General features: G+C 36.3%; 2 protein-coding genes across 3 annotated transcripts in view; one reads left to right on the plus strand and one right to left on the minus strand.

Annotated features, from left to right (window-relative positions):
• Window positions 1–6,863, plus strand: part of Skic3 (SKI3 subunit of superkiller complex) — a 72,614-nt gene extending 65,751 nt beyond the window's left edge. The window contains exons 39-41 of the mRNA XM_090331610.1: window positions 2,074–2,204; window positions 3,115–3,238; window positions 6,415–6,863. Of these exons, the coding sequence (XP_090187736.1) occupies window positions 2,074–2,204; window positions 3,115–3,238; window positions 6,415–6,489 (330 nt within the window). The 3' untranslated portion in view covers window positions 6,490–6,863. The remainder of the gene's footprint in view (window positions 1–2,073; window positions 2,205–3,114; window positions 3,239–6,414) is intronic.
• An 8,544-nt stretch (window positions 6,864–15,407) lies between these two features.
• Fam81b (family with sequence similarity 81 member B) overlaps window positions 15,408–25,074 on the minus strand; it is a 33,996-nt gene continuing 24,329 nt past the window's right edge. Inside the window, exons 6-10 of one of the 2 annotated variants that reach the window (XM_090331612.1) lie at window positions 23,360–23,489; window positions 21,301–21,407; window positions 19,119–19,254; window positions 17,381–17,576; window positions 15,408–15,709 (exon numbers count right to left, since the gene is read on the minus strand). In XM_090331612.1, the coding sequence (XP_090187738.1) occupies window positions 15,576–15,709; window positions 17,381–17,576; window positions 19,119–19,254; window positions 21,301–21,407; window positions 23,360–23,489 (703 nt within the window). In that variant the 3' untranslated portion in view covers window positions 15,408–15,575. Of the gene's footprint in view, window positions 15,710–17,380; window positions 17,618–19,118; window positions 19,255–21,300; window positions 21,408–23,359; window positions 23,490–25,074 lie in introns of those variants that run through there. The other variant, XM_090331613.1, reaches the window with a different exon arrangement.

Consider the following 25,074-nt stretch of genomic DNA (forward strand, 5'->3'; position numbering starts at 1 on the left):
ATGACATTAGGAAGAATTTGGAAATTTGGGGGAACAGAAGCATCATTTACTGCTACCCATAACCACAGTCTCCCCTGTGGGAGAGTTGAGAAAAGGGGTACAGATGTTACCTTTGCATAAAGATTGAAATATTGAAAAGTAGAGCATATTTTAATTGAGATGTTTCTGAATTAATGTGAGAAAAATAAGGATTATGTGAGTTATGGTGCTTACCATAATTTATATTTAGGAACAGAGACTAAGTCTCAAGTAAGGAAAAATTAAAGTACATTCTGATCACATTGTAGAGAATGCTTGTTGCAAATTGTAATACTTTGTTATATGATCATCTTTGAGTTAGCCTTACAGAATACTCTATATTATTTCTTAAAAGTTATAGAGTACCTTATTAAAAGCATCAGTAAGAATTTCATGCTGCTGCTTTTTTTAAACATGGTACAAATAATTTTATTAGTATGTGCCTTACCTGGTTTTCTTTGTTAGATATGTTTCAAGTTATCACAGATTGCATATGTACAGGAGATGCTTAATAACCTCTGTTCTCCCCTTTTGTATTCATTGTCTTCCTTTTTTACACAAACTACTGTTGTCTATTCTGAACTCAAAGAATACTACTCTATTTTTTTTTTCTTAAGATGTAATGGTTGAGCCAGGTGCAATGGCTCACACCTATAACCTAGCTACTTAGGAGGCTGATATCTGAGGCTCACGGTTCAAAGCCAGCCCGGGCACAAAAGGACCTGAGACTCTAATCTCCAGTTAACCTCTAGAAAAGGGGAAATGGGGCCTGGTTCAAGGGTAGGGCGGTAGCCTTGAGCTGAAGAACTCAGGGACAGCACCCAGGCCAAGTTCAAGTTCCATGACCCACCCCCCCAAAAAAAATGTAATGGTTGAAATGGACTGTGTATTGATTTGTTATCAACATTACTAAAATGTGAAATTGACTATATATATATATATTATTGACTTTTAAAAAATGTGTATCATGGATACCTTGCAACTAATACAGGTTTTGGTACAATCTGGACTTTTTTTTCCTTCCAGTCCTGGGGATTGAACTCAAGGCCTGAACATTTTCCTTGGGTTTTACCACTTGAGTTACAGCACCACTTCTGGCTTTTTCTATGTATGTGTTACCAAGAAATCAAACCCAGGTCTTTGTACATACTAGGCAAGCACTCTACCACTACTCCATGCTCCTGGCTCACAATCTGGATATTTAATGAAAAAAATCTTAGTGCATTTTTTTTCTTCTTGGGTTTAGTTGATGAGCCTGACAAAATGCTTACACATTTTATTTTTGAATCACTACATATGATAGTTTGTATCCATAGTAACATGATGTATAAAATTTTTCTAAGGTGAAATATTTTCAGGTTTTCCATATTATTAACTATTATTTAGGTTTTTTTCTTCTGTCTGATAAACTTTACAACTGTGTATTGTTGATTTTGTTAAAATGCTCAGGGATGTGGCATGTTGGTAAACGTTTCTAATCCTGGCTGCTCAGAAGGTAGAGAGATAGGATTGTGGTTTAAGACAAGCTTGGGCAAAAAACTTAGAAAGACCTTATCTGAAAAACAAAAGGACTGGGGGCATGGCACAGATGGTGAGGACCCCAAATTTAATATCTAGTAGTGGGGAAAAAAAACACAACAAAACAGTTCTAGTTCAAATTTCAAAAATACCTGTTTTTGAAAAAAACTTTATAGTTATTATCCTTAGTTAAAATTGTATTAAATTGAGTTTTGTGTATTTGGTAGACTAAGGACTTAACTAGCTGATAGATTCTTATCCCCCTCTGTGGTATAATGGTACTTATTAATATCACTGTTTTAGTGTTCTAAAATGACACCCCTTTTTGAGACCTTCTTTACCTCAGTCTAACCTATTTTGTAGCACCTGAAAAGGAGGTTCAGATTCTGAATCCTTTATTTTTTAGTACTTATGTTTCTTGTAACATTTATGTGGTGATTTAGACAAGTAGAGGCTCAATACATTGAAGTAGAATTGCATGGTTTTGAAGAAAACATGGCAAATTTTGGGGTTAATATTTATCTTATATGTTTACAGGCTAATATTTCTAGCGATCATTGGCCATCTCTAGTTCAAGAAGCTACGACTGAGGCCTTGAAACTTTGCTTTTGCCCATTGGCTGTCCTTCTGCAAGCTTTATTACAGTTCAACCTCAAAATGGGGGCAAGGTATAAAAATCAATTCTTTTTTTTTACTTCTGTTAAAAGCCTGTTTTTGGCACTGTTACAGATTATTTTTTTTGACCCATAATTTGCAACAGTTCCAAACACAGGCCAAATTAAATATACAGTATAAGAAATAGAGCATTTACTGTGTGCTCTCTATGCAAAAACTTCTTTAAGGCAAGTTCTTTAGTTCTTTCCTCAGATCAATTGCTATATTTATAAGATCCTTCTATCTGGTCACTGTGAAGTTAATATTATTTATGTTGTTTCCACTACTACAGAAGTTTTAATTCACAGGTATTTGTAGACTAGAAATGAAAAAATTACAATATTTCTTTGAATCAGCCTGTTACACAAGCTCATGATACATACATATATATATGTATCCTTGAAATCATAAGCTAAAGGTTGGATTTTTATACATGTGAACTTGTGATATATATATATATATATGTATATATATATATATCCTTGAAATCATAAGCTAAAGGTTGGATTTTTTTATACATGTGAATGTGGAGGTTGTTAAATATTTTATGTTTTGTATATGTCACAGTTATATTATTGGCTGCCTGATTGGTTATTCATTTGAATTTTCTGCCTGCTTTAAAAGATTATAGAAATCCTTACGGAATATAGGGCTCGTCTTTATTCTATTTCAAAAAACAATTTCCTTTTTGTCATAGGAATGACTAACAAAGTTGTGAATATTAAATATGATTATGTGTAAAACACTTAGCATAGTACCTAATACATAATAAATAATTAATGAGCACTTACTATTCTTATTACTTTTACTATCGCAATAAAAATTTGAAGTAATGAAGTAACACATCTGCAAAATGTTTGTAAAAATAGTATATAAAATACTTTGTCAGCTTATATGCTTTGAACTCAATTGCCTTTCTCCCAGAGAGACACGACGACTTTTGGAGAGAGTGGTGTATCAACCTGGCTATCCCAAATCTATTGTCTCAACTGCACGTTGGTACCTATTGAGACACCTGTATGCCAAAAACGACTATGAACTCATTGATGTAAGGCATTGGTTTTATTTGAAATATTTCATCCTAGACTAATGGGTTTAGAGTTACTGTCTTATTTAAAATTACTCCTCTCTTAAGACTGAATTTTAAAGAATTGAGCCCCATAATTCTTTGTCTAACAAAATATTATAATTATGAATTGTTGCAACTATTATAAGCAGAGAAATGATTATGTATTTGTACATAGTGCTTAGTACTGTGCCAGCAATATGACTTGAACTCAAGGCTTTTTCTTTCTATTCAGCTTTCTTGTCCATGGTTGATACTCAGCTTCCAGTCTGGTATTTTTCTGGTTAATTGAAAATGGAATCTCTAACTTTTCTCTCTGAGCTGGCCCAGGTCTCAGCCTCCTGGGTAACTAGTTTATAATCATGAGCCCTACTGCTATAAGTTAGTTATAAAATTCGCATGTTGGCATTGGAAGCTAGAGTTTTTTGACACAAATAACCAGACTTTAACAGTTCTTTAAAAAAATAGTGTAGTTCAAGCAAGGTGGCTCTTACCTATGATCTCAGCTACTCAGGGGACAGTTGTGGGAAAAAGTTATCAAGACCCCATCTCAGCCAACAAGGTAGGCATGATCCTTTGTGCCTATAATACTGCTGTGCAGGAAGCATGAGTAAGAGGACCGAGACTCAAGATTAAACTCGGGCAGAAAAATAAGATCCTATCCAAAAAAAAAAAAAAAAAGACAAAATAAGAAGAATGTGTTGCTCAAACACTATCGCAGAAATAACAAAGATTTTTTTTAATACCTTAGTGTAGAGTCAGCCTATTTTCCCAGCATCTTTATATGGCATAACTGTACTGATTTTCTATTTCAGACTCAATCTAAACTAACAAGTACTGAGGATGGAGGGAATTGGTTTAAAGCCTTGGAATCTCAGTCAATTGTGTTGGCCTCTTCTCAGTAGTTGAATAGTAACCATAGGTGGCAGAAAGGGTTTTTTTTTTCTAGTTAAATAATCAAATATTCTTTATTTAAACGTAGTACCATAAATCATCAAAATAATTTATAATAGTTAATTGCCTCTTAAATATGACACCTGAAGTTAAAAGCAATGTTCAGTTTTTTCAAATCATCTATTTAGAACATATTAAACACATGTTAAAAAAAAAAGTAACTTCTATGAAGTCTTCTAAAGAAAAATCATGACCAGATAGTGCTATCACCAATGGGGAAATAAAGAAGCATGAACAAATTTAAATGTTCTATATAAATCTGGCTCTTTAAAAGTAAAACTATTTTCTAGTTCTTTTCTCTAGGCAAGTGTTTCTAGCACCAGCTCAGAAATAGCCTGAATGTCCTGTGGCTCCCTTCTTCCTTCCACAGCCCCCTTGGCCTTGGCTCCAGATGGCCTTGGCTCCACGTGGCCCTGGCTCCACTTGGCCAGCGCCATTTCTTCCCAAAGCTGCAGGCTGCGTCCACAGTGGCCATGCATCCTGGCGCATCCAGTCCAGCAGAGTCACCTCAACCTTCCAGGTGCCACTGCTGGGAAGGGGAGCCGTCACATATCTCCATGGCAACGGAACCCTTCTGCCCCAGCAGCTCCACCACTCTCAGGCACTGGCCCATAGAGACCTGGCAGCCGGTTCTTTTTCCCAAAGGTCCACTGCTGGGAGCCTCCCCACCAATGGCACTCCATGAGCTGTGGTGGGTCTGATAAGCGCATCTCAGGCATGTCCAGACAGAGGAAATTATTCAAAACCAACTCATGCTCCTCACTCTAAAGCCAGATCTGAGCCAGGTCTGCATAGGCACTCACCTTGAGCACCACAAGGCTTCCCTTCTGGCTGAGGGGGGTGGCAGAAAGTTGTAATTTTTTTTTTATTTTCAGGAAAATGTAATGGATTTATGGCCATCCCCATACACCTCTTTATAAGTTTCTTTTAGTGAAAGTAGAGTAAAATTTAAAGGAACAGGCCTAATTTGCAGGATTTGTTTTTTTTTTTTTGGTGTGGTGGTGAAGGGTGCTATTCCTGGGGCTTAAATTCAGGGCCTGCACACTGCCTCTGAGCTTTTTCTTTTGTTCAAGTCTAGTATACACAGCTCCCCTTCCAATTTTCTAGTTGTTAATGAAGAGTCTCATAGACTTTTCTTCCCAAGCTGTCTTTTGAGCCTCAGCCTCAGATCTCAGCCTCGTAGGTAGCTAGGATTATAGGCATGAACAAACAACACTTATCTTAATTTGCAATATTTTATTGTAAACCAGAAAGAACATGACAAATTTAAAAGTCGTATGTGCTGAGGTTTTAAGAGTCTGAGAGGTGTGTTGATTTAAAGTGCTTAAATAAAAATTTATAGGTAGTTCACCATGAGTATATTACATTTCTCACCATCTTGAGAGCAGAGTGCCTAAGGACAGGTAGTCTTTGTTTCAGAGTTATCTTTTCAGAGTAATATTTGTAGAGTGAACAGAGCCAGATAATGCAGTTCTTCCTAGGAGACAGATAATGCATTACTTAACACCTACTATAAAAGAATGCCCAGGTTCAGGGTATCCATTTGGTACTACAATCCATTGCACAGATGAAAGCCGTGTGTCCATCCATATCAAGTAGATGAGAGACCAGAAGTCCTGGGTTTTCTGAAAACATTATGAAATTGTGACGACTTGCAAGTTGTTGCAAGTTGTTACCTTGCAAGTAAAGCAGAATCTCACCTTTTCACAGTATTTGATAGTGAATAACCAAAAAATATTTTAGCAATTATCAGTTAGGATTGAATTTTCTAATTTGTGGAATTAAAAAAAAAGTCATGGTAAGATTCTTTATGACGAAACCCATCATAAGATGTGGCTTTAATTTGGACAGTTCTATACAAGAGAGGTTTCAGAAACTTTTAACTCTTTTTGTTTTGATATTTGTATTATTAGTTGTACAAAGTAGTTTCCATTCAATAAAGCAGTTTATGAATACAGTCCATCTTAAAAATCCTTTAGTTTCTGTAAGGACTGATAATCAAATATAAGCATGTATACTAATAAATTGTGCTTCTTACTTATAGTAAGTTTGAATAATTTATTTCCACAAAAGCAGCTGAAACATTGCTCATAATTTACCTTTTCTGTATTTTATGTTGCTTTTTTCTAAACTGATACCCTTTGAAATCTAAGTGTAGATATTATTAAGCAAACATTAATTTTCTTGTATGTGATTTCCCACAGGTGTTGGTAAAGAATGCTGAAACTCATAAAGATAGAAGGGCATTGGAACTGAATCAGAAATTATCCTCCCAATAACAGTGTATTAAATATAGTAAGGAAGCAAAGAAGAAACTGTGAGAATGAAACAGTAAATCAAGATTTTTCTTCAAAGAAGCATCTTTTATTATTCATATTTTAAAACTGATTATAATTATTCATTTTCTTTTTTAATCTAAAGAAGTTAATGTTCTTAAGTTAGAGATGTAATGTCCCACTAACTTTATCTGATTTTAACCTGAAAATGTCCTTATTTTAGGAAGTCCATGAAGAAAAGAAAACCATGATTCTCTTTATCTTCTGGACAGTTATTTGTAAACCATTATTTTCATATTGTCTGGTGCATAACAGGATCATTCTTTTTGGGGGGGTCATCCCTTACAATAAAGCCTTGATAACCATTTTCTACATAACATGAAAAAGCATAATTTTCATTTGTTAAAAATAAATTCAAAGGTTTAATTCCTATGACTTTGGGAGTTCTGCAGATAAACTCATCATGAAATTCAAGTAACCTGTAACCTAATCTGTTTTGTTGGTGTTTCATATCAGAGTCTGTTGAAGAAGCATCAAAGGATATTTGTGAGTTTGACTGCTAGTGGATATATTTGTATGGTCAAAATACTCAGGTATTACTGCAGTTAAAAATAATTCTGATAATATTTACGCATATAATTCCTTCAATTATGATAAGTTTTCTTAAATAAAAAATGTCTAAATTATAGTGTCAATATGAGACATAATTTCAACATTTCAAAGTTTAAAACTTAAAAACCTTTACATAAGGAAACTGGGTAAAAGTTTCTTACTTTGGATTTGTGATCTCTGGTGTAAACATTATTTAATATACAAAGATACACAGTAAGTGTTTTTTCTAAACCAGTAGCTTTATAGTGTTGCTTTTTGAGATAATATGAATTGAGAATATTCTCTAATTAAATTGTACTTTGGAGGTTAAACTATCAAAGTGAACTGTAATCTGATTTCCCAAATTACTCTGAACATTAGTTATTCAGAGCCATGCAGTCAAAATATTCTAATGTTTGTTCAGATTTGTGAACCACTGGATTTACCCAAATGGTGATTCTTCTCTTTCTTTAAAAAAAAAAAATACAGGTCTTTTTTTTCCCCATTTCTTCCTTGTCCTCATAACTGTTAAATTGTTTTTGTAGCCTAGCCTCTACTAGCCACAGATGGACTATACAAGGATGCCTGTGCATCACACACAAAAAAAGTAGATTTTTTTTTTTTTTTTTTTTTTTTTTGCCAGTCCTGGGCTTGAGCTCAAGGTCTGAGCACTGTCCTTGGATTTTCTCAAGGCTAGAGCTCTACCACTTGAGCATCAGCACCCCATTTCTGGCTTTTTTCTATGTATGTGGTATCGAGGAATCGAAACTGGGTCTTTGTGCATGCTAGGCAAGCAAGCACTTTGCCACTAGGCCAAACTCCTGGCCCATAGATTTTTTTTTTAAAGCAAAATTTACCTTTGTCTTCATAGAGTGTTTTTTCTCTGACTTTAGCTGCTAAAGGTTAGACAACTTCCCAGGTGCCTCCCTGTTGCTTAGTGTTAGTGTAGCACTCAGCTGTAGGTTATAAATGGACTTTTAAAATTTTTAGAAGGTTTTTTGTTTCACGGCAAGCTGAGCTGCCAAGTTCTGTTTTTGTAGAAATGATTAACCAGCTTGGCCACGTGAGTGTGGTTTACACCTGTGTGTGGCTTCATGCTTGTGGTTATTGACGGATGGTGGGCATCATGAGGTGACCTCATATGGTGACAACCACCTGTGTGTAGTTATGATCACCTGTGTGTGGTGTTGACCTTTAAAAGCTCGGCCCTGCAGAAGCTCGGGCTGCTCTCTATCAGCCCAAAGGTGGAGAGTAACCATTGTGCTGCTATTAAAAATGACTCCTAGTCATTGAGTGCTAGTGACTTTATTATTGGGGGTATATCCCCCCAAAATGGCTGGTAATATTTTCCTTATATTTATTCAAAAATTTATAGGTGGAATAAAACGTTCAAAAATTCCATATTTAGAGTAGTGGTTTTGTTACTTAGAAAACATAGTCACTGGGCTGGGAGTTTGGCCTAGTGGAGAGTGCTTGCCTAGCATGCCTTGAAGACCTGGGTTTGATTGCTCAGTACCACATACATAGAAAAGCCAGAATTGGTGCTGTGGCTCAAGTGGTAGAGCTCTAGCCTTGAGAAAACCCAAAGACAGTGCTCAGGCCCTGAGCTAAAAAAGCTCAGGACTGGCAAAAAAAAAAAGAAAAGAAAGAAAAAATATAGTCACTTAAGTTCTCTTACACTGAAGATCAATGTGCTATATAAAAATATTTTTTGGTTAAGACATTTTGAATAGCGGTAGTCTAAATTCTAATGTCTTTAGACCTGATAATGTTTTGAAATAGGAAAATTTGTCCTTAAGAAATAGCTTTCTATGATTAGTCATTCCAAACTTTTTCTTACTAATTCTGAAGTTAGATTGAAAAATAGCTGTTTTAGTCAAGGAAAATGGTGAATATCCACTAAGCAATGATTGAATTTTATATCCTGGACTGTAAAATGATTTGTATAGTACAATCTTTACAGGCTTAGCTTTATTAAAAATGTTGATTGGGACTTTATTTTTTTTAGCATGCAATTTCCTATATATAATACTTTCCAGATTATAATTAATTTTCTGGAGATAAAAATGCTTGCGATTACTGCTTACAGGTGAGCAGAATAAGCAGCCAAAAAATACTGCAGATGTGATTGAATGCATAAGTTTGAGATGAGAAAGTATCCTGAGTTATCCAGGTAGAACCAATTTTAATCAAGGTCATTAAAAGAGAAGAATGAGAGAGATCATGACAGAAAACAACAGAGAGAATGAGAGAGAGAAGGGGAGAGCACCAGCCCACTTAGTTGGTTTTCAAGGTAGAGAAAGGAAAACATCAACTATGCAATGAGGGAGAGCTTTTAGAAATAGAGACAACTGGGCCAGGAGTTGGGCCTAGTAGTAGAGTGCTTGCCTACCATGCATAAAGATGTTCTATTCCTCAGTACCACATACATTGAAAAAAAGTTGGAAGTGGTGCTGTGGCTTAAGTGGTAGAGCTCTAGCTTTGAGAAAGCCCAAGGACAGTGGTCAGGCTGTGAGTTCAAGCCCCAAGACTGGCAAAAAAAAGTACAATAAAAATAACGAGAAATAGAGACAACTTTAAAAACAAAGTAAACCACAAATAATCGCCTTTGGAGCCACAGGAAGGCATGAAGCCGAGCTGACATGAGATCTGTGTTCAATTTCTTCCTACATAACTGATCTACAGAACTGTAAGAAAAATTAGGTTTTTTTTTTTAATTCTAAACCATTAAACTTTTGATAATTTGTTAATGAAAGCAATGAAAAATACACTGCTCAGATATATTATCATTGGAAATTCATACACGTTTCTTTGAGTTTAAGTTTTATAAGACCACTGAGATTGGGGACCATCATCTAACTCTTTGCCAAAAGAGAAGTGAAGATAAGATGATGAATTATTTAAAAACCTTGCTTATACTGAAAATATAAATGTCAAAATTAAAGTGGCTGTTGATTAATAGTTAATATCTTAATTGTTCTTACAGCATGCTACTTACAGCACAGGATCTAATCTTTTCTTTAAAAAACTTTAAGTGGTAAAACCTAGACATCTTTCAATCTATTTAGTGTTGAATGGAAGGAGGTAGTAGTACCTCCTTTTTCTTTTTATATGGGTTTGTAAAATAAGAGCCCTAAGCTAGATTTCTAAATGGCCATATTCTATTCTAATAAAGTTAACAATGTTTTCTGTGTCAGAGGTGGACAGAAGTCTACTACTGAAGTAAACTACTTGCTACAAACCTTAGTATACAACCTTAGTATAAAGCCTTATATGGTGAAAAGACATAGGAATGTTACTCTGGAAGGAAAGGAGTCCTAGCTCACAAAATACTTCAAGAGCCAGCCTCTGTAATTGGTTTGATCCAATACATCTGCTACATGCCAAATACATTTTATATTAAAGCCACCTATGTTAAGTAAAATGTTCACAATGTTTATAGTCCTGCTCCATAATGACTTTATGAATTCTATAGCCCTGAATTTCTGATGCCATTTCCACCCCTTTTGGTTCAGAATACAAAATGTTGTCATTACTTAATCTGTATAGAGACAAACAGTGATGCCTAATATTAGAAAATCATTATATATTAGTTTTAAAGGCCTAATCTTTTGTTTTAAAGAGAAGTGTAAATAGACCTTATACATATGTGTTTTACAGAAATTCGATGTTAGCCTGGGAGCCACTCAGGTGAGATGGAAAATAAGACAGCAGGTTTTTATCTGCAGGCTTGGTTTAACAGGTTTCTTATATATGTGTATTTCTGGCAGTACTAATTTGTCTTATGTTTGGAACACATGTCTCTAGTACAAGAGAAAAACCAAATAGTGCAGATGGGTGTGTGTGTGTGTAAGGAAGTCGGGGGAGAGATTAGGCAGAAAGAAAAAAGTGTTGCTAAGAAGGCAGATTTATGTTGTTATAAGCTATAAGCAGTTTTTGTAGGGTGCAAGTTTATTTCTGAATTGTCCGTGATTATTCCTATAGTGTTTCTGAACAAAGGCTATGCATATGGTTGGATGATTTTTGCAATAGATTCAAATTGAACATCAACTCAGTAGACCCAGATTTACAACAAGTGCATAATTGTGAATATTAAGAAATATGTGGCAGTAATAAATAAGCTTTTGTCATTTTATTGCAAAGCAACTTGAGACTGTTCCAAACATTTTTTTAAAAATTTTATTTTAAGAGTGATGCTAGAGGGATTACAGTTACATACAGTAATGAGTACATTTCCTGTCACCATTGATTACCTTCCCTTGTTTGCTCCCACTTTCCCTCCCTGTTGGCTTGCCTTCCCTGGTTGTAAAGTTCATTTGTAACGTAGTGTCTTGTATTGCCGTTGCATTGTTTCACATTTGTTTTATTAGAGGAGCATTTTGCCCTTAAGGTTTTTCTTGGTAGCAATTATTACCATAACTTCAGACTGGATTGAACATGTCCTATTGTCTCCTTTGGTTTTCACTTTTTTTTTTTCTTTTTTTGCCAGTCCTGGACTTTGAACTCAGGGCCTGAGCTTGGGCTTTTTCTTCAAGATCTTTATTTATTTTTGCAAGTACTGGGGCTTGAACTCAGGGCCTGGGTACTGTCCTTGTGTTTCTCAAAGCTAAAATTCCACTACTTGAGCCATAACACCAGTTCCAGCTTTTCTGTGTACGTGATACTGAAGAATTGCACCCAGGTCATTGTGCATGCTAGGCAAGCATTCTACCCCTAGGCCAAACTCCAGGCCCTAAAAAGATCTTTTAAACTTGCATATTTTTAGATATTGATCTGAATCAGAGTTAGGTAAAAGAGTACCATGAAACTTGATTGTTTTTCCCCATGAAAAGTTTTTGTTTTTAATAATCAGAAACAACAAGGATAGTATCAGATGTTAGAGACCATAATAATATTAGATGAACTACATATGTAGATTATATAGTGTTTAGAAGATACATATGTATAGATATGTAGATAGACAGATAGCTTCAAATTTCAATTTTTTGTAGCAATGTGACCTTATATGTTACCTTAACTCTTTGTGACTCAGTAATAAGCAAGTATCTAACTGCTTAACAGACTAAATGAATTAATCCATTTAAATTGCCGAAAATTTTAGTTGCTAAAATAGATTAATGAATGTTTTCTTTAATTCTTTTAATATCACATCATAGATACAACATTGTTGTCTTCATTTGAAGATTAGGAAGCTGAAACTCTAGTGTTCAGGGCATATACAGAGTTACCCAGATAGCTGGGGTACTGGGGTTACACACAGGCTTATTTTTCTGGACAGAAACTGGGTTTTGTTTTCTCACCTGTGTCTTTGGACCTATCTTATGACACAGCAGTGATAACATCCTTATTTACTGATTCACAACAAATAAATGCCTTCTGAAAATGAATAGAACTCCACCAAGAAATAAGGGATTATGGAAATATAGCCTGTAGCATCAAAGTGTCAGGACTACATTTGGGGAATCTGAAACAGCATTAAATGTTTCCAAAAATATATGTGGCTCTGACCTGGAGAGGGAAATGCCTAGCTGGGCAGAGTCCAAATGAATCCTAATATTGTTTTGGCAGCAATCCTGCCTCTCCTTGGGAAGGCTCATCACACTCTTAATATCTGAGAAGACAGAACATTTGCTTTGTGGCAAGAAATCAAAAAAAGCATTTATAGCCATTCCCTACTAAGAAAGTCAAAGTTTACATTGTTAAATATGGTCTCCCTTAGTAGGCAGAGGGATCTAATTTCTGACAGGTCTTAAGATATCGCTGGGAGTAGTGTCAGATTGACCACTGCCATATCTACCAGCAGAGATTCCTAAGATCTTTTCTGCTTCGCCATCATCTGCCTGTGTTCCTTCAGTGTGTGGTTTCCTTGGAGTTCTTTACCCTCTCTGGAGCCATGTCCCCCATTTTACTACTTATACTTGAGGCAATATTTTCCTCATCTGTAACTCTAGTAACCTCATCTCTACTAGTGGCTCCAAGGCTACATTCTCAGGCTGCACCTTCTGCCCTAAGCTCCAGCCCCATTTCTTGCTAATCACTGCACATTTCTGGGTGTTGCATAGAGTGTGTTACCCTGTTACCATCTTCCTTCATTCCTACCCAGATTTGCTTTCCCTCTGTTTTGTTCTCCCCATTCCCAGACTGACTGGGTCTCACTTGATGGCCCACAATAGCCTCAGGCTTATGATCTTCTGATGTTGGCCTTTGGAATATTAGTGTTATAGGAGTGAATCACCACACCCAAACTCACCATTTTTAATTTGTTCTCCACACTACAGCCACAAAATATTTCTAAAATACAAATCTGATAATGTCACTGTGCTATTTTTAAAAGCTTTAAAGCTGACTATGGGTCATTGAGATAAAAATCCAAGCTCTCAACAAGAATTGCAGAGTTCATTGTGATTGAGCACCATCTACCCCTACCTGCTCCATCCTTTCACTGCTCACCTCCTCCACTCTCCTTCATGATATTTAACTCTGCTTGTAATTTCTTGCACTCTCTGATAGGTGTCCCATTCTCCAGGACTTTGTTCAGGCTACTCCATCTGCCAGAGGCTCCCATGCAAGCCTTTCCTTTGTCTAATGCCTGCTTATACATCAGAGCTTTCAATTTAGAAATCTCTTCTAGAAAATGTCCTAATACCCTGTGGGTATACTAAGTGCCTTGGTGCTCCCACACCCTTTACTTGTCCATGTAGTTGCAAATTTAATCATTAGTTATTTAATCTAGTTTGCAAGTTCCCTCAGGGAAATGTAAATCAGATTTTCACCCCCATAAGAAAATGTCTCACAATTAAACACACTGGATGGTTTAAAAAAAAATGCCCTGGGATATGATAAATTGGATAGATCTCTAGGCATTCGCACACACAGAGACCAAATGAGGATATTCTTGGGAACATAAAGGCTCAATACCTAAGTGTGTATAATCATTTAAAATAATGCTTACCAAAATGAACTCTAGAAAATGGAAATGAGTTTTTTTAATTGCTGTTTTTGTCTTCCTTTTGTCTTGTTCATATATCTGTCTTTGGGAGGCTAAGGGGTAGGCACAGAGGGAAATTAGTGAACAGATGCGGTGGTGGTGCTCACTGGACACTTATGTTGAAGACTGTACAACCTGTAGGTGGGGATGGGTGGGAAAAACTGCGAGAGTAGGGGGGAAAGGGTTTCAGCTCATGGTTATTTAGTTTCATTGCACTTTGGACCATGACAAAGCTAAACAACAGGATGAGGAGCCTGCAGTAATGCAAAACAGCTCACTCAGCTCATAGCAGAGATAGACATCAGGAGCCAGGGACAGGTACCCCTCAAAGACACAGGGTGACCTCCTTGCTAGGCCTCATCTGTTCAAGTTCCCACTACCTCCTAGAATAGTACCACCAGGTGGGACATTCATATGACCATCACAAGAGGATCCATCAATATGCTATTCTATAGCATCCCATCCCCACAGTTCATAGCACATATGAAGACTAAAAGACACAAAACATATGCTTGCAAGATTAGTTTGGAGATGCTTTTTGTAAGATATCAAACAATATATGTATGCACAGGTTACACATTAAACTTTTTTCTTTTTTTAAATTGTATAGAGGGGTTACAGTTATATTCACCAGATAGTAGGTGCATTACTTCTCACACATTGATACCCCTTCTCATGTTTTTGTCCCCATTTCCCTCTCCCCATCCCGTCCCAATCATCTTGTTTTTCCCCCTTCCCTTTCCTATTTCAAATAAACAAACGTATATACAATATACCAGGTAACAAAGTCAGATACTATAACAATATGAGATTAACCAAAGAGCAACAGAGGAGAAATAACAGTACATAAAGAACAATATATCACACGATATAAAGCTCTTGTTTCCATATCCTGGAGATCCTTTCATGATTGTTGCTTGCTACAGTCATGGATGAAGCCAATGGAAGTAGGCTGATGTTTGGAAAGTTTCGGTAAAAGAAGGGAAGGCTGCTGGCATCTGGAACCCTCTGAGGACTCCAATTTAGATGTTACAAATAGTCTGCTACTCCCCTTTATTGAACTGGATGTTAATGTTTAAAAATGGAGACCTTTTTCTTGGAAACAGAATTTTTGGTAATGTACTAAACTTACGTTGGTAGTAAGTGCTAACCATGTTGTGGCTATTATTTTTGACATGGTCAGTAGTTTCCTCGTTGCCACAGTTCCTACATTGTTTAAATCTTATACCAGGCCTTACTCTGTTCATCTGTGTACATGCTTTAAGTTGCCTGTTAGTTGTAGACAAGCAAAAATGTAAAAAGGAATGTATGTGAAGAATTCTTTACTTTTTTCACTAATAAGTTGAAGACATTATAAAGCATTTGGCTTTATTGTTGTTGTGGTACATTCATCTCCTTAAAAGGTGATAAGAAATACAGAGACATCCAAAGCATTGACTATCCATAGGTAGTAACTTCCTTTTCCCAACAAACCTCTCCACTAGCTGGGGAGAAAGATGACTGGAAAGGTTTATACTTCATGGAATTCCACTATCTTGCGCTGTAATTTCTTTAGATCTCTCTGTACTTTATATTTCTCTAAGTCCATTTTTGTTTTCTGTATTTTTTGGATGGAGTTGAGTGAGTCATGAATTGATTTAAATCCTATGAGAGGAAAAGAAAACAAATACACTTAATATATACTGGAAAGTTTTTTTTTTCTTTTCAAAATTTGCTAGTCAGCAGCCCTACCACAATTGATCATCATTTAATTCAAAACACATTAGATTCCATTAAGACTAATCAAAAATTGTACAAACTCCCTTTCTTATATATCATTAAGATATATTAGTCATTTTGTTTTGTCTTTGGCTTCTGTGAAAGTTCTTTTCATTTCTCATTCCCCAATGGCATGGATAATACAGCAATTTAAAATATTTAATGGTAACTTTAAAAATGTTCCTTTATGTATGCTTTGACAAATACCTGTGTGATTTTTCTTAAAGGAAGTTTCTGTTACTCAGTTGAAGGTAAAGTCTATACATGAAGGTTTTTTTTTTCTTTTTTCTTTTGAAAAATTATTTTTAGTACTTGTAGAAAGGAGTTGCCATTTAACAAAAGTTTATGAATACAAAATACCTTGATCAGCGTCACCCTTTCTCTGAAAGTAGCTGGGACTACTGCCTGCCTGTTTGCCTTCCTCCTATCTCCTCATGCCTGCCATACCACTTGTGTTCTAATAACTTGGTGACCGCAGCCCCAAAAGATTTCAAGCTCCGTAAGAATAGCCTATCTCCTATTCACAAAGATCTTTTACCTATTTTCTTCCCCACATATTTGTATTAAAGACTTAGAGTTTTTTGCTACATGTCCCAGGTAGTAAAATTCAGAAACATACTGTTAACCCTTCAGCTATACTAGGCTATACTAGGGAATGAGGAAAATTAAGCCTCTGAAGTTAGGCAGAAAGCAGCGCCATTGGTTCCGTTTGGAACACTTATTACTGGACACATTACTCATTCTTGACTTGGTGATGTTTTAGGCAACAATATACGTACATTCTAGGAACATTTCTAAAGTTCCTAGTCCCATGAGTCCATGGCATTTTCCCAAGGTACCACCACCTAGCATACATCTTTAAGGTCCAAAATTTTTTGGAATTAATCATGAATTTTTTTCTGAGACCCAAAGAACAGAAAATAAATTAAGGTGCTGCCCTCTAATAAAGGGTCCCTTGCGATTTATGGTAATTCTTTGGACTTGTGACTGGAGGCAGATGGCTGCTTTATAGCACCTATCCCATGTCCTTCCCTCTGACAAATTAGATGAGCATTTCAAGTTAATCCTCTTTGATGTTGGCTCAGCTTGACACTATTGCCATTAGCTTCTTAAGCAGAAAAGCAGTCATACCCTGTATTCTGCTAATTCATCTCTCTTCCTTACTTCTAAAGGTCAAGTTTCCATCTCACATCTGTCTAGGCTCATTACCAGCCATTCCATTTTGAGAGGGGTATTTGTTTAGGCTCCTAAATGTATAGTACATCCTCAAGTCAGCCTCCAGCCCGCCCCCAGTGATATTTAAGGACATCTACATCAAACAATTCTGTGAGTCAATCTCAGAAAGTGAAACTAACAGCAGGGGCAGGCTTGTGACACTGCCAAGTGTGAATGAAGAAAGGTGGCTCATTTCTTTGCCTTCCAGTGGTATGCTGATCTGTACACTGTTTAGGGAAGTGAGCTTAAATGTATAACAATGTCACTATCATAAGAATGAAACTTACACCAGAAAAATCTGAGGAATTGGACAGGAAAACAGTTCTATATTAATCTGCTCACCTGATTGATATTCATTCTTCATTTTCTGTAATTCACTCCAGATCTGCTTTTCCATTTGGTCCATCTTTTTGGACAGTCTGTTTTCTATATGTTTTATTTTGTTTAGCTCTGTTTTCTGTTTGTGTGAGTTAATGAAATTCTCTAATTCACTTGAAAGTTGTGCAATCTTTTCATCCACTTTGTTTTCAGACTTTTCCTAGAGAAGAAATCATAAAATATCTCTCCAGAAGAGGATAACTAAAGAAAGAAAATGTGTTTTTAAATCATATTCATGTTTCCATATTAAGTATGAAAATTCCAAACAAGATCCCTTGTATCTAAAATAGTATTCACAAAAGTAAGAGCTAATCTGTTTAACTTTTTCAACTCTCATTTCTACAGTTCTATGTGTTAGGGAAGGGTAGAGGAGAGAGGGGTGTGATGTCGCTGAAATTCCTTGAGGATTGAGTTTTAGCTTAATGTTTAGAAGAGTAAAGGAAGATGTTTTAGGTGGTACTTGAGAAATGTGCACCTAAATGCTAGATATTCTTAGCCCCTGGAATTGTACATCTGCATACAGACACACTTCACCTAGAATAGTGCAATCTCTTCATTACAATCACCTCATATCCTCTCAGAAATTCAGATTTATTTATGGTGGAAGTCAGGCATTCATATAGCTTAACAACTTTCCTAGGAAACTGGAGAGTGCAGAAGCACCCTTTGGCCAATGAGCCTCTCTCCTCATTCTCTACAGAGAATTTAGGAACAGGAACTAGGCCTAGCTAGCAAGGCCCTTCAGTTTCCTCTTTGGCCACAGGAATGGTACATTCAGTCTCTCTCCTCTCTCCCTCCCTTCTCTTCCCACCCCCCCATCTCTCTCCTTTTGCAGTCACTTGGCTTGGCTTTTTCAGAGGGACTACAAGTTTACCTAGTGGTGCTTATAATTGTGGAGGAATTTCAGGGTGAAATACTTGCAGGTCCATCTGGCAGATGCAGATCTGGGTGCACAAACTTTGAGAGCCTTATCAGTGATAAAGTTATATTTATCTCTAGGTCTTGACTCCCTACCTCACTCAGTTATTTGAAAACTCAGGTGGGTGCTAGAGACATAATTTACTGAGCTGCATAAAGCTCCTCTAATGAGGGTCTCAAAAAAACATTATTAAATACCTATAATATGGTAAGTAGCCGTTGAACATCACAATGACCCGCTCCACCGAGCCCCATATTTAGGTTGCAAAGAGAGAAAGGAGTCTGAAAGAGAGATATTTCTCAGACAACTAGGCTGACAACTTGGCTCCTTAATGCCAAAGTTCAGAATTTTCTTTACATAGTCTGCTCATGCTACAAAAACATTTTTGACCTGTCTTTTGACAGATTTTCAGAGACATTGAGTAACTTGTCAGAGTAGAAATTTCCAAACTTTGCCATGTCTTGAACTTGTCTAGAAACAACAGATTCCCAGAGGAGGTCCCCAAGGATTTAACCCCTGTTAAATTTGGCATGAGAATCTGTACTTAATAATTTAACAGAAAGTCTTCAGAATCATTTTGGTACACATCTGAAAAGTATAGACACACACAGTTGGAAGACAGCAAACAATACTGGAAGGTAGAGCACTAGACTTCTACTGTAGTACTTGAAATATAATAGATTAGGGAAGCAGCGGATAACCAAGGTGACCTTCCAGATGTTTCCTTTGGCTTGATCACATGATGACCATGCAACTATACTTTGTGAAGTAATGGCTCCTTACCAGTTTCTCCTGCAGGACTTTCAGACATTCATTTATGTGGAACAGATGGTCTTTTCTGTATTTGATAAACTGGTCTTCTGTCCATTTTTGATTGTTCTCAACTTCTTCATACACATTATTTGAAAATGAATTAAATCTAAAGAAGAATGTTTTCTGTTTTAATCAGGAAATTTAAATATCAGCCAAAACTTTAGGATTGAGAAGATGCAGTAGGATGGATTCCATATGTCTTGTCAAATACTTAAGGAGTGATATAGGAGGTGGGGGCCAACTAAGTGTATTTATCCACCCCCTGCACACATGTACACTCTTAGCTTGAATTCCGTACAGTCATTGTGACCTTGTTGCATAGTCTAAATATGTACACACATAGTAACAAGTACACTGACATCTTGCAGCTATCCACACCCATTCAAAAAGTTGTTGTCCTAAAGAAATCCTCTCAAGGCTGGGGTTTCAATGTAGAATACTGATAAGTCACTTGAGGTAGGGGCTTCTGAGGTAAGGGCCAACCAGCATGCTTTCTCTGAAAAGGGTAGATTGCAACTATTTTAGGCTTTAAGGCCTTTGTCACAACCATTTAACCCAGCTGCTACCATAAAAGAGCATAGTTCTATTCTAGTCAAACTTTATATATACTGAAACTTCAACTTCAAATAATATTTGTTTCATAGGGTATAATTCTTAAATATTTTATAGCAATATCATTCATGAAAAATTATTCAAAAGTGTAAAACTTATTCTCAGCTCTGAGCAAGTTTAGTTAAAAATGTGGATCAGCTGAGCCCAAATTTTACAAGCTCCTCTAAAAAGCAGGAGATGCCTAGAGAGAACCTGTATTTTCCAGTAAAGGAGAAAAATGCCACAGGCTGGAGTGTAGCAAGAGGGCAACAAAAGAACCTAGGAGCTCAATGTATGAGGGAGACTTAAGTTTATCACAAATGAAATCTTCAATGCCGTTTCCATGCCACCGATGCAGTCATATGAATAGATTTTTTAGGGTGAGTGAACAGCAAAGAGCTACCTGTGTGGAGCAAAAAACAAAGTAATAGAATTGAGGGAAGGAAGTTTTTGGATCTGATGATGCATCATAATTGTACCAAATGCCAAAGAATGAATTTTTTTTTAAAATGGGTATCATTTCAGAAATGAAAAGATTCAAACAACTACCAACAACCTTTTAAAAAGCCAGTGCATGAAGAAAGATACTTTCTGTTTACTTAAGATATCTACTCCAAATTTTTGTGATGACTACTGTTTTCATCAAATTTTAGTACATAATATTTAGAGCATAATATCTATTTTAATGCATCTAAAATAATGTATATTTTCATGAATACAGGCTGTTATTTGTTATCTTCATGTCCTAGAGGGACTAATGTATAATGATGCATTTGGTAATTGATGGCACTTACTTATAACCAAATACAGTGGAGACACGGAAAATGGAAAAGGCAGAATAATATCAGAATACTGGATTTGATCAATGCATTTAACTCAAGTATTGTGGAAAAAAGGAGAAAGAACAGGGAGTAAGATCAATAGGGCAAGATTATCCAAGTGACTAGATATTTCCTTTTGGCTATACTTTCAGAATATTGTAGGCATTTAAACAAGGAAGAGAGATTTAGGGGAATAAAAAGGGGAATAATAATTGGAATGCTTGCTTCAGATCATATCTTTACTATTTTCTCCATAGAGTAGGGAAAACACCAGTTTAGTGTGGGATAGACACTAGTTTTTATAATATAAAGCAATAATAGTAGAAAAGATCTGAAAAGAAATCCTAAAGGAAAAGCTTGTAGATCAAAATTATTTTACAATATGCTTGCTACTCTTGAGGAATCAGTTTGTATTCACTAGTGATTTACATTGAGACATTTTAATACAAAGCCAATAAGGCAAAACTACTCTGGGAAGCATCAGAATGACTACATCTGGGTATCACTGAGATATAAAGGAGTACGATGGGAGACTGACAAATATTCATATTTGTCACTTAATATTCATATTAAAAATTTAATATTAATTTAATATATTCCTTCATATTACTTTAGCATATGATATTCTTTGCATTGGTGGTACTTTATTTCTTGGTCTGATTCAAATTCCTGGAATAGGTTTTTATTCTGTGACAAGACTTTCATTAGTAAACATAATTAACAATCTTCCATTTACTTACTTGAATTCCAAAAGGTTCATTTCATGGCGATAATCTCCCTGGACTACCTTTAAATTTGAGATTTGCTCAGAAGAGGATGTCTCTATTTTTCCTAAGAGCTGGGTAACCTAAGGAAAGTATAAGAGGAGGCCTTAGTGGATAAGCAAAACTACCAGTACTTGTATACATTACACTTTATTTCTAAAGGAGCCAGGAAACAAACTTTGAGCATGCTTAATATTTGAAAATGTTTTTTTTCACATGAGTATGACTCAAAATTATAGTCATACAGTTTGCTTAGAAAGAATATTAGGAAGTATTCTACTTTGCTGTCTATAATACTCTTTTAGGTAGTAGGCTACCAATGATTTAACAAAGACATACCGTTGCCATCAGTTTGCTTAGTAATTCAACTTGTTTCTTTCCTTTTCAGTTATATTGTAAGCTATTCTATCTTGTCCAGTGACATTAGGTGAATAATTGAAAAAGCTCAATAAATACTTAATGAATAAATGTTTTAATAAGTAGTCTCTGAGGAACACACACCTAACTAGCATGTTTTAGTTTCAGCAGTTTCTCCCAGGCTCTATCCCTGAGCCTCTTTGTGCTCAAGGATAGCATTCTAACATTCAAACCACAGCATTACTTTCAGCCTTTTCTGGGTAGTTTATTGGAGATCATAGACTTTCCTGTCTGGGTTGGCTTAGAATTGTGATCCTCAGATCTCAGTCTCCTCCTGAGTAGTGAGGATTACAGGTATGAGCTATCTTGCACCTGGTGTTCAAGATAGTATTCTGTCATGACCACAATTAAGTCATATGACATCACTTACGAGCATATAGAGATAGAAAGCAAACAAGTTCAAGTTCTTGAGTTTATGAGTATAGTGTCTTTTGCAGCACAAGAAGCAGTGAGAGAATTACTTTCAGGCACAAGAACTAGTTTTAAAAATGAACAAAGAATTGCCATACATATTTGCATCAAAACTAATTATTGACTAGATCCATGAAACATTATTGGCTTTGGCCAAGCAGAATTCAACCCCTCACACAGTCAGGCCTATGGTGGAAAGAAGCCATTTAAAAGAGTTCTCTTAGCAAAGAAAGAGATGAATATGAAAATGGTTGAATAAATATTGAGGCAATCCTCATTACTTGAATGGGTATATATAAAAGATATCTTACATTTTTTTCTTCAGGAACTTCTACCTCAGTAGATCTCTAATTATTTTATGACATTTGATTCTCAAGGGACAAATGTTAAAAGAGTAAATCAACAGTAATTATAGTTTTCTTAGGAAATGAGAATATTGCACATTAAAAGGACACAGGCAAATCTATGATCAGGTAGTTTAGTACTACTGGACATATATATATATAATTGTGTTTTTGATATGTCATATATATGAGATATATATGTTATACACATGAGACAAAACCAAAGCAATAAACTGTCCAGTAAGCACATGGTTATTAAAACCCAGGAAAGAAAGGTCTTTTATGGTCCTTGTAAATGACCATGACCATTGAAGGTTTTAGACAAAGTATTTAAATGTTCAACTTCCATAAATTATCATAATAGCTTCCATGTGAAATTTCTTTGATTGTAATCCCTACTTTCAGAGTGTTTGAATGGAAGCCAGATAAGGAAATGGTGACAATGGCTATCAAGATGTCTGCTTATAATGGGTAGCAGCTGTGTTGGAACCAAGGTGGTACCTGAGACATATTACTGACTGAACCTCCTGTATTCATGATGCATATAATTGACCTATCATAGTAGATCATTTGGAAGAAAAGAGTTCATTTATTTTAGGAAAATTCTTTAAAAACTCTACCCCCTAGTGGTAGAGTGCTTGCCTAGCATGCATGGAGACCCAGGTTCAACTCCTTCATACTACATACATAGAAAAAGCTAGAAATGTTGCTGTGGCTCAAATGGTAGAGCTCTAGCATTGAGAAAGCCCAAGTGCTCTGGCCCTGAATTCCAGCTCCAAGACTGACAAAAAAAATTACCACCTAGCCGGCCCTTTGAGAGGCTATAATGGTCTGACTAATGGCAAGAACTCAGAGTTAGTTACCTTCATATCCAAGTTCTTGCAAATAGCTTCTGTGTTAGATATGAGCTCTTGAATTGCTTTTTCAATTTGCCGGTACTCATGCTTGATGAAATGAATGTCTCCAGAAAGCTTCAGGATGCTTGCGTCACATCTAGTGCCCAAATGGAAATTTGTGAGATCAATAGACTCACAATATTTTACTACTATAGTAAAATCTGTGCATTCATTTCATGGCAAAAGCTCTGAAGTTCCTTGAATATTATATTGTTAAATGAAGGAGCATCTACCATAACCTTTATGCTTATCTTTTCTTCCTGATGAAAGAGAAGCTAGGTTGGATGTATTCACCTAAACCGGATTTGTGTATATGGGGACTTTAGGGTGAGTTAGAGAAACTATTTTAACAGATTGTGTTGTTTGGGGAATATACCAGGCTGTCTAAGACTAAATAAGGTAGCATTTGGCTTTTTAGAAGTGGAGGCAGGGGGATGGCGGTGGGTGAGGGGGAACCGACCTCTTGTGAGAAATGAACTTTTTCCTTTAATATTATAGGACCAAAGGGGCATTAGATGTGAGATTTTGTCTGAGAATGCCACCCCACCCCCTGCTCCAAATGGGAACCAGTGACTGTAGTCAGGGAGGGGAGGCTGTGAGGAGAAAAAGAAGGGAGTCAGTGTAATCAAGAATAAGAACCTAAGTCGCAGCCACATGTTGTATGTCTACACAGAACCATCATGGTTTGAACCACCCATAAGTGAGTCCCTGTATGGACCTACCTTCCAAAATGAGAATATAAACATACATACTTGTTCCTTAACACATGTGCTTGTGTGTGTGTATGTATGTGTATGGAATGTGTACATGCCAGTCCTGGGGCTTGAATTTAAGGCTTGGGGGCTGTTCCTGACCTTTTGCTCAAGGCTAATGAGCCACAGCCACAGCTGTACTTCTGATTTTTTTTTGGTAGTTTAGTGAAGATAAAGTCTCAGACTTTCCTCCTGACCTGACTTTGAACCACAGTTCCTATATCTCAGCCCCTGAGTAGTTGAAATTACAGACATAAGCCACCAGCACCTGGCTGTAGATTTCTATTTAATTTAATTTAGTTTATTTATTTTTTTGCCAGTCCTGGGGCTTGAACTTGGGCTTGGACACTTTTGCTCAAGGCTCTGCTCTGCCACTTGAGCCACAGAACCACTTGTGGCTTTTTCTGAGTATGTGGTACCGAGGAATAGAACCCAGGGCTTCATGCGTGCTAGGCCAGCACTCTACCACTAGGCCATGCTTCCAGCTCCTGTAGTTTTCTATTTATAAATGTCAAATATAATGGCATTTGTATAATATTCTATAACTAAAATAGCTGTAGTTTCTGAATTTTCTATATTTAATTTTTTTCTTTTTTTTGGTCGGTTGTGGGGCTTGAACTCTGGGCCTGGGCATTGTTGTCCCTGAGCTATTCAGCTCAGGGTTACCACCCTACCCCTGGAGCCACAGCACCACTTTCCATTTTCTAGTGGTTAACTGGAGATAAGAATCTCACAGACTTTAGTGCCGAGGCTGGCTTTGACAGGGATCCTCAGATCTTAGCCTCCTGAGTAGCTAAGATTACAGGCATGAGCCACCACGCCCAGCTATACTTAACTTTTGTGTTCCTTTATACATCTCTTAAATCTTGATTTTTTTTGTATTTTGAGATTTTTGTGTTGCTTTATTTATTGGTTGCTAAGATTTTGTCA

Source organism: Megascapheus bottae, chromosome 4 (assembly GCF_031878675.1).
Source record: "Megascapheus bottae isolate mThoBot1 chromosome 4, mThoBot2.hap1, whole genome shotgun sequence".
In the NCBI taxonomy this organism is placed as follows: domain Eukaryota; kingdom Metazoa; phylum Chordata; class Mammalia; order Rodentia; family Geomyidae; genus Megascapheus; species Megascapheus bottae.